Genomic DNA, 11,132 nt, shown 5'->3' on the forward strand with positions numbered 1-11,132 from the left:
TATCTTCATGTAGAACATTTTTCAAAATTTTATTAACAGTGACAATAACTGAAAGACCATCTTTTTTGGCAATAACAAACCCTACTACTAGCCCGACTACATCACCTAGTACTAGTCCGTCAACTACCATCGGTAACCTGGAAAGACTAAATTTTCCATCAACAACATCTCCTATTACCAGTCCTACAACATCACCTATTACCAGTCCGATAACATCTCCTATTACCAGTCCGACAACATCACCTACTACTAGTCCTACAACATCACCTATTACCAGTCCGACAACATCACCTAAAACTAGTCCGACAACATCACCTATTACCAGTCCGATAACATCACCTATTACCAGTCCGATAACATCTCCTATTACCAGTCCGACAACATCACCTATTACCAGTCCGATAACATCACCTATTACCAATCCGATAACTTCTCCTATTACCAGTCCGACAACATCACCTACTACTAGTCCTACAACATCTCCTATTACCAGTCCGATAACATCACCTAATACCAGTCCGACAACATCACCTACTACTAGTCCTACAACATCCCCTAATACCAGCCCGACTACATCACCTATTACCAGTCCTACAACATCACCTACTACCAGTCCGACTACATCACCTATTACCAGTCCTACAACATCACCTAAAACTAGTCCGACAACATCACCTACTACTAGTCCTACAACATCACCTACTACCAGCCCGACTACATCACCTATTACCAGTCCTACAACATCACCTACTACCAGCCCGACTACATCATTTATTACCAATCCTACAACATCACCTACTACCAGCCCGACTACATCACCTAGTACTAGTCCGCCAAGTACCACCGGTAACTTGGGAGGAATAAATGTTACGCCAACAACATCACCTATTACTAGTCCTTCAACATCACCTATTACCAGTCCTACAACATCTCCTGTTACCAGTCCTACAACATCACCTACTACAAGTCCGATAACATCACCTAATACCAGTCCGACAACATCACCTACTACTAGCCCCACAACATCACCAACTACAAGTCCGACAACATCACCTTTCACCAGTCCGACAATATCACCTACAACTAGTCCGACAACATCACCTGCAACTAGCCCGACAACATCACCTACTACAAGTCCGATAGCATCACCTTCCACCAGTCCGACAACATCACCTATTACCAGCCCGATTACATCACCTAGGGCCAGCCTTACTACTACTTTTGCGATTGGAATCCTCATCCCCCTTTTGCCTACTACCAGTCCAGCAACTTCACCGTCTACCAGTCCGACAACATCGTCCATTACCAGTCCGACAACATCACCTACTACAAGTCCGACAACATCACCTATTACCAGCCCGACAACATCACCTTCCACCAGTCCGACGACATCACCTACAACTAGCCCGACAACATCACCAACTACAGGTCCAACAACCTCACCTACTACAAGTCCGATAACATCACCTTCCACCAGTCCGACATCATCACATAGAACCAGTCCGACAACATCACATAGAACCAGCCCTACTACTACTTTTGAGATTGGAATCCTCATTCCCCTTTTGCAACAAAATTTCCCACCGACTCCAGATCCTAGACCTATAACTACACCTGTTGAGGCATTGCCAGATCCAGGTATGAATAACTTTATTTTCAACCTGAAATGTCAAATAAAAATAATAGGAAAATCTTTTTAAATAATTATTGTTTTAATCATTATGATATGACTCATATCGATCCTGTTAGAATCTAGTAGCTTAGCGTAACTCCATAGTGTACATTACGTATATTGTTCTCGGAAAAGAGAGTCCTTGGGATGCCCCATGTGTTATCATACAATAGCTTCAAGCTACAAATATCCCCCAAGGAGAATTTGGAATCTTAGCATTTAGAGGAAAAGAGAAAAAGTAAATCTTATGATTTCATTTCATATTTTCTTTTTTAGACGAAATGTGTATTGGCTGTAACATATTTCAAGGTATTGGATATACTTCATTCAAAGGGGACTGTACTAAATATGTTCAGTGTGAATCAATTGGTGAAAAGGTGGTTGGACAGGTGATGAGCTGTGCTCCAGGAATGTTTTGGAATCCAATGGTACCGGGGTGTAGTCCAGCTCAATCAACTTCTTGTAAATATGGTAAGGTGTATGCAATGCAGTCTGATATAAAAAAATATTTCGCTTCATACTAAACTCAGCCCGTGATCTGGCGATCCTTCTTGACCTGATTGAGCTATCATTGTTGGAGTGAATGTAATTATACCAAAAGGATAGTTGCTTTTGTAATGATTGAAAATGAAAAGGCCAAAAATCGAGTGAAGTTACCAAACAAACGTAAGATGTAAAAGTGTAATCTGTGTGGCAATTAGGTCCAGATGAGTAAAACCAGCTTCTTTGAATTTCTTTATAGATAAATGTAGGGCATCGCCAGAAGGTTCAAAAAATGAAATAGTAGGAAGTTGTAGAAGTTATTATGAATGTGTTGGAAAGAAGTCCAAAATAGGATGCTGTAAGATTGATGAGATCTTTGTTAAAGACACTTGTGTACTAGATACAACTGCTTCATGTTCCGATGGTTGTCTATTGGATCTGAGACTTAAAGGTAGGACATCATCTACAGTTGGAGATGGTCAAATTCTTTAAAGACTGGAAACCAGGATCAGCAGAAATGAGGATGTCATCATGCCATAAAAATCTCAAAATTGATATTTAAGGGATAAATAGCAGTAAATCTGTTTTTATTTTTAAGCCGGTGTATGTTCGACAAGAAGAGCTGTTACTGGTGATGATACAGTCTATGAAGCCTTAAATGCTAGAAATCAATGGACGCAACTATCTTGTACAGCTGGTAACAAATACGATGCTGTTTCCTGTTACTGTATAGCACAAGATACTGTTAGTGTAGTATCTTCAAATCCAACAGGTAAACATTCGTCCAAGAAGATGCTTGCTAAGAAAATTTTTGTTAACTCATTTTCAATTCAATTGCGGACAAGATCTTTATCATCGAGATCATGTGGCTCTCCTTCAAACAAGCTCAAGTATTTTTCTCACCTAATCTATAATGCGGAGAGAATTGGATAATGCACCCAACTTTTCGTGAAAAACAAACATTGAGATTTAACCAGAAAAATGCATTAAAACAAATCCCCATGGGACTGTGATCGACATAAGATAACTCAATAGAACTTTTGCCTATCCAAAGACATGGTTACACGTTGAAATTTTCCCCAATCGAATATGAATAAAACTTGATTGGACAACTACAAATATATCTGTAAATAGTTAGGGAAAGACTGAGAGTGATTGGTAGTATTGACCTTCATATCTTTATCTGAAATTCAAGATTTGGTTCATCATCTGACCCATCTTCACAATGGTCAAGCTATTACGTCTTCATCTTATGCTTTGACTGCTATAGCCAAATATCTTGTTTCGCGTAAGTTTGTGAATGCAACAATTTTTTGGATTGTACGCTATACAGCCAATCTAAGCCCTCGGCAGAAAGACTGTTGAAAATCCGCTGGCCTCAAATCCAATCAAATCGCTGACCGTGAAACAAGCTTGTCAATGTATACAATGAAGACGTAGGCTAATACCTTGACCATTGTGAAGATGCATCTGATAATACGAATATTATTATGTTTCTTCAGGGGGATTTAAAAGGACATTTGCGACATTTCTTTTACCAATCTTACCTTAGTCTCAGAAACGGGAATCAGCTAAGCTATAAGTTCACAGCTCAGCGTCAAAATTTTAGCCTTCATATTAATGTGTTTCACGAATTATCCGCGTTTGAAAGTTAAAAAGATGAGTCGTCTTTTCTTTAGACACTGTCATATACAGAAAAGACATCTATAGAAATAGGAAAATAAATTATATATATATATTTGAAGGAATTGTGCGATTTTCGTACAATTCTATAGTAGGTTACTTCTGAAGACTATTTACATAATATATTCAAGACTTAAATCACTCCTCCCGAAAGAAAAATGGCGCATCTGTTCCTTTAATGATGGCGTTTTGTATTTCAGACTGGTGTACTGGTGTAGTTAGTCAGGCATTTCGACCAAATCCATATGATTGCAGTATGTACGTCCACTGTGCCTTGATTTTTGATACTGTGCAGAAGTTCAATAAAACCTGTCGTGGAAATTTATTTTGGTCTAATACGGCGTGTGCTTTCGCTAAAGACGTGGACTGTGAAATAAGTAAGTTGATAATCATAAGGATAGTCAGATGGAAGACACGAAACAGCACAGGTCATACTTATATTTAGAATAAAACATTCAGCATCAGTCATTAATCAAACAGTAGTTGGCGATTTAGCGGTGCGTGATGTCTGCGAAAAATCTGCGTACCATATGCTTATAGTAAATAATAAATTTTCACGGGCAGACCTCTACCGAGTGTTGCTGAAACAAAGATGTTGACGATCCATAGCTTTACCATCTTTGACTTAATCTATACTTGCAGTTCAATGTGAAACAGCAGCAAATGGCGCCACATATCCGATAGGTAACAACTGTAAAAATTATTATGAATGTTCTGATGGTAAAACTGAAGTAAAATGTTGTGAAACTGGACAGTATTATGACGGTTCCAATTGTGTTCCTGATACAGCAAGTTCCTGCTCCGACGATTGTATAATTGAAAGTACAGATAGTAAGTATGTCGGTTTATTTTCGGCTTTTCTAAGCGAAAAAGAAAAAAAAGAGATACATTAGGTCTTTATTGATGAAGTACCAATAAATGCAAAGTATATGTCAATACCCACTTTTGGAATCAGAGACAAATTCATGCCTAGATTGTAGTTTATATCCGTGATTCGAATATTTTATATGTGAAATATGTGTCAAGAGCCACGTAGTACACGGATCTATATAAATGCTTACTCTTAGTCTATTTTAAAGTTCACCCTGACCCTGTGCTTTTGAGTGATTTTGTTTTCCTTAAATTGTATGTTGGTTTTGATTCAGCTTCGAGGATAAGGTGTGAACTTATGGCCCACTTTGAATTTGATTGGGACTATGTTGACAGTTCTACTAACAGAATAATTCCTGCCACCACCAACACAGAACTGTCAGGAACCAGTACAGATCAATATATCACCTTTAATTCTACGTCGAACATGATTCTATGGTACTTTGCTAATATGGAATTTGGGAAAATTCTTGACATAAGACTTCGATTTCGACTTCCACTAGAAGCTGACACAGGTGCACGATATACTATATTAGCAAATTGTTTTGGTTTGGACGATATGGGTCCATCCATCTATATAGGAGTACAGAGTGGTGTAAACAAAAAAATTGTTGCTTTTCTGGACACTACTGATGATGTTAATATGAAGGAGATATCGGTTCCATATTTTGTAAGTTATTTGATTTTGTAAATCGTTTGATTTTGTAAGTCGTGTGATTGGGTTCCCACAGTCTTACAGCCCAGGATGTGATTTGAGTAGACTACACGTGATTATAAGTAATTTCTTTTGGCATATTAGAGGATTCACATCAAGAGAGACCTCCATAGATTGATTATAATGTTAACCCTTTCAGGGGGGTTGGACAGATATACGACTAACATATGACGGGATGAAGCTTCAGCTCCAATCTGGTATAGTAATGACAGAAGATATAAGATCTGGAGCAATCACCAGACGACAACCACCACTAGTATTTGGAGTGTCTGCAATGCCTGATGACGTTGATTTGATCGGATTGATAGATGAAGTAAGTTGTACATGTATATTGAATGATCTTTAAATTGGTATAGTTGTATAAGACTGTCAACAAATCTGAAGACAAACTGTTACTAAATGCTCCTTTACTCTAGGACTATACAACGACAATACATGGGTCCGTGGACATGGTTCAACCAGTCCCTGTGGTAGTTGAACCACTGAACATGACTTGAATGAATTAGACGGTGAATCGGTGTCTACATTTGAATATTTGTCTGTCTGGCCATCATCATTGACAACATTTTCTTGCGTCTAGAGGACTGAATTTCAGTGACACAACTAATAAAAAATTTATTTGTTGGTTTCAGTTTCAAATTTCAAAATGTATTCCACCAATAACAAACCCTCCAGGTAAACAATATGATTTCTTCACATCTCCATATTTTTTAATCTATATTAGTTCATCATTCATTAAAATACATCAACAATGTCAAAAAATAATTCTGTAAATTGCTTTTATTTGTAGTATTAACAATACCAAGTCTCCCTGGGCTTGCACCAATTCGAGCTGCACCCTTGTTACTAACGCCACCAACTGTTAATCTAGATACATCAATCACTACAAGACCTATGACATCACCTGTAACTTCACGAACATCAATGGTGCCAATTCTCTCAGTCAGAACTCAAACTCAAAACGTTCTAGGTATTATATACAAATTTGTATTTGTTTTATTTTGTATTTCTTATGGGCACCATGCATTTTAATTTGAACATTATACACATCATTGTGAAAGTACCGATTTTGCACCACACAAAAAACTCCCAAGAACAATAAGTAATGTATTTCGTTCTTTTTGTTGATGAGCTGTTTTAAGTACAAAATCTCGTCTTGTAAGTAGTTTTGTATTGGTATTATTCTGATCTAGCCCAGACACTATGTAGTACAGCACCTACCATACCAGTAATCTTACCAGTATCCGGAGACTGTGCTTCTTACATAGAATGTTCAACTATTAATGGTGTTTTAAACTATCAGACATTAGAATGTTCACCAGGATATTTCTTTGATGCTTCAAGTCAATCTTGTAAATGGGCGGGTGATGTTACTTGTATGAGTGGTAAGTCAAAGATTAAATCTGTTGATTAAATCATAGAAATATAAGGAAATGACATATCTGCAGTTATTGCTTATGACGGCATTTTACATCCTAATCAAACTTTTCGTTATATAACAGTTTCCATATGCGTACCTTTTGTTTCAAATGTAATCATACAAGACTACCAACAGCGCCATGGACTTAGTCATGATATGCAAGCGGGTGAGGAGCTTCTGTGGATTGTGCAGTACCTTATGCTTTCACGCTACATGAAATGAAATTACATTCACATATGCTGGAGCCAAATTCTGCCCTTATGTTTCAGATGTCTGTAGAGTATCACCAGCTGGTACGAACGTTGCCTTGGGAACTAGCTGTAAGAATTACTATAAATGTGAATTTGGAAAATCTGTTGTCTCTTGCTGTGGACCAGGTGAAATGTTTGATGGTAAACAGTGCCAGGTTGATAGTAGTAATACTTGTACTGAAAATTGTTTAATAACATCATCACCAGGTAGGTACAATTCTTCCATTACTACCTAACCATGCCCCTCTAATCAGCACTTATGTTTCCAAATGGAGATCTGCTGGATGTCGTGGATATGTTGACAAGTCAGAGTTGAACTCGTGTTGTTTAACTCATTACCGGGGTACTCTTCTGTGACATGAAAAGTGCATGTACGGCATTGGATGTAACACTAAAATTTGAAATGTAATCCTTCCACATTATTCTCTTTCCTCAAAAATATATCTCTGTTTTCAGTGTTATTGTCGTCATTAAAGATCTCAGATAACAGTGAGTACTATTCAATAATTGTTCATATTCACCACAACTTGATTACTTGTTGAGAGGCAATACAACTATTTATTAGCTAAACTATATTCATTAAAGGGACTTAAAGGGACAGATTCGCTAGTTTTGGGGGTTTATTTTGCGTCTTGAATGTTTGTAAATAGCCTTCAGAAGTACTAGAAATATACAGAAATCGCATAATTCCTTCAAAAATATCACAAAGCAGGAATTTCACTTTCTATTTCTATTTATGTCTTTTCTATATATGGCAGAGTTTCAAGAAAAGACGAGTCGTCTTTTATACTTCCAATTGCGGATAATTCTTAACACACATGGATTTGAAAGATCAAATTTCAACGGTGAGCTGTGAACACTATTACTGATCAGTTAGGTTAACAAAGTCCCGTTTCTAAGACTAAAGTTCGATTAGTCAAACGAATGGCGCATCTGTCCCTTTAACCAAAACCAAAAATTCTATTACGTTTTAATGTATTTACTCCCCTTTCTATACAGCTCTATGTGAAGGCTGTGTTATCAGTGATAACTTTGGATACAATCATCATCCTGAAGACTGCTCATTGTATGTGCAATGTGAACCTATAGCTACTGGCTTTAAAGCTACCATAAGAAAATGTGCTGTTGGATTCTTTTGGTCGAAAACGTCTGATACATGTGTTCCATCAAACCAAGTTCAGTGTAAAAATGGTGAGTATTAGATAAGAATTGTACTACCGCAGAAAGTAAAATAAATAAACGTTCCTTAAATGTCGTTATTTCCACCTGAACTCATTTAATTCCAAACTAACGTCAATACTAATAACTAAGATCAACGTAATAGTAATCGCGTCACATTTTTTTACTTGCCAAAATCCGGCGACTAAATCTAATGTTGTTTAGAGCTCTTCTTACAGTCTGCCTTCGGTTTTCCTATATTTCATGAATGATATTCGGATAGGATATTTCAAACTTATAAAACTTCAATAAAGTCGTTACAGAATCAATACTTTCTATCAGTCTTCTAGATTTGCACACATGTAAACACCCAAGAGGAAATCCTATCTGATAATTCTTTGGCGTTACAGTTAACGATTTTTATTTGTAGACAAATGTTTATCGCTGGCAGATAAATCAACACATCCTATGAGAGATAATTGTAGAAGTTATTATGAATGTAAAAATAGTAAGAGTTATACTGCTTGCTGTGCTCTCGGATATGAATATCTTTCGGGTGACTGTGTGATAGATACTGACGGAAGCTGTACAGATCGATGTGTTACAGATCCTGTCAAAACTAAATCAACATGGAAAGGTATTTTGTTTGTATTTTTTTCTTCGAAAATTCACGATTCTCTGAACATGCGATCAAGGACCGAAAGGCCATTCCGTTAAACATATAGCAGGGACACTGCTCATATTCAATTGACTAAAAACCTTCCTAAGAAGTCTGTTTCTGGGAAGTTTGAAGGCTATAAATGATCACAGCAAACTAATTCACTGGGTCATAAATGTCTCAAGCTAAAAAAATTACTAATTTCAGATCACAATCATAACTTTTTTAATCAAAATTTTTCCAGATCCATGTACATATCAAAGAGCTGTATTAGGCGATGAACTGGCTTTTGAACGTTTTTCAAATGATGCAAACACATGGATCAGGATGTCATGCAATACTAATTCTAAATTTGACTCAACAACTTGTTTGTGTATGGCTTCAGTCCCTTCAATCAAAACTTCAGCAACAGCAACAGGTAAGGACAGATGTATAAGAAATTTTTGTTGAAACCTTGTACTTAGACTGATGAGCCAGTGAAATGCATGAATAGGTACCTACATATATTATGACCAAGTGACTACACTCCCTATAGTCTAAGTGGACTTTGAAATAAGTAGGAGCAGTAAGACGTGGGTTCGTTTTCATCTTTTGATTCTAGATGTTATGACAACTTACTTTATTCTAGGATGTTTCCCTGATGCCGATTACCCATTCAATACAGATCGTTTGGACAAATCAACACCTCCTATTACAGCCTCGATAACAGCCCCGTTAGTCAACCCCGGTGATAAGGGGTTCATTAGATTCCAATCAAGTCACAGAATGGTCTTCTGGAAATATTCTGCTTTTGAATTCGGGGAATCAGTGGAAGTGCGTCTGAAATTTCGACTACCGTCTTCAGCTAATAATGGAGAGCGCTATACAATCATTGCAAATTGTTTATCCTTGTGTGAGGATGGATTAGGGCCAGGCATTTATCTTGGAATTCAGACAGGAACGCCAAGTTATATCATAGGAATGGTTGATACTACAGACAACAATGATTTAAAAGAGCTAAAAATTCCGTATACTGTAAGTATTTGACCAAGATAATCGATATGTTCTTGTAACTCAATACAAGTCAATTTACTTCATTTTAAAACCCTTTGATTGCATCTCTAAAAATTGACATACATTCAATTCGAAAACCAACTGAACACTCTTACACTATGATAAATACCATTATAGACAATTATTAATCTTCAATACACTGACTGCTTTATTTAACTCAGGATGGTTGGGTAGATATTAAACTACGGTACGATGGTAAGAAAGTGTTAATGCAAGTAGATGGTACTACAGCAGAAGATGAACGAACTGGACCAATTACAAGGAGACAAACTGCTCTGATGTTAGGCCGGTTTGCTATTCCTGGTGATTCAAACCTGATAGGAGATGTAGACTCGGTAAGAATATCTATTTCATTCATTAACTGCACTCAAATATCTACATAATATACAAAAATCTAAATTTCTTGAATTGCAAAATAATGCAATTAAATTACATACTTAACTGCACGGGATACTAAGTTATTGAGATGATGTACTTTAACATTTTATATATGAACAGTTAAACAAAGAACACTGTATGGAATAAACATCATTGTTATATTTTTCAGCTACAAATCTATACCTGCCTACCATAGAGATTTGATGAAATGAATAATATTCATGTCTAAAATGTTATAAAAGCCAATTTTCAAGAATCGTTACTTTTCCAAACAATATGAAATATTTACAGAATTAATAATTGTTCTTCAATATATCCAACCATCAATAATATTCTTACCACCCAATTTATGATTAAACATTTTATGACACACCCACTTACTGATTGACAGGTGCTGGTGAATTGGACCAAAGCCACATGTTAATGGTTTAAAAACAGAACATCTTAGAGTTTTTATCACATAAGACAGATCAATGTAAATATAAGGAATGAATGTGGATCTTGTTAGAGAAATAAACACTGCCTTATTATTTGAAAAACCTAACACAACCTAATTCACTCAGTTATTTGTCCTGTCACATGATAAGATACTGTTTATTTCCCTAAAACAATAACGATTCCTTCTGTGAATACATGGCTTAAGGTTGATATTAAGGTACTGATACAGGATTATTTTCATGTTATTATATTTAATGTTAATTTGTTATGGTTGATTTGTAAAGATGAGATTGGTAAAGCTAATTACATAAAAAGAAAAACAGCCCATAGTTTTATATTATATTTTAATAAAT

At 36.4% G+C, this 11,132-nt stretch overlaps 1 protein-coding gene across 1 annotated transcript; it reads left to right on the forward strand.

The window, feature by feature from the left end:
* Positions 1–1,953: 1,953 nt before the first annotated feature.
* On the forward strand, positions 1,954–10,537 carry LOTGIDRAFT_152717 (hypothetical protein; the record flags this gene model as incomplete). The annotated part of the gene is made up of 19 exons (XM_009053235.1): positions 1,954–2,143; positions 2,415–2,606; positions 2,754–2,927; positions 3,351–3,443; positions 4,039–4,215; positions 4,481–4,669; positions 4,984–5,378; positions 5,563–5,736; positions 6,056–6,098; positions 6,214–6,393; positions 6,617–6,808; positions 7,113–7,301; positions 7,551–7,583; positions 8,094–8,285; positions 8,683–8,889; positions 9,155–9,328; positions 9,539–9,924; positions 10,125–10,298; positions 10,511–10,537. 19 exons carry the CDS (start codon positions 1,954–1,956, stop codon positions 10,535–10,537), a joined length of 3,381 nt encoding a protein of 1,126 aa, XP_009051483.1.
* Positions 10,538–11,132: the final 595 nt, after the last annotated feature.

Source organism: Lottia gigantea, assembly GCF_000327385.1.
Source record: "Lottia gigantea unplaced genomic scaffold LOTGIsca_2, whole genome shotgun sequence".
NCBI lineage: Eukaryota > Metazoa > Mollusca > Gastropoda > Lottiidae > Lottia > Lottia gigantea.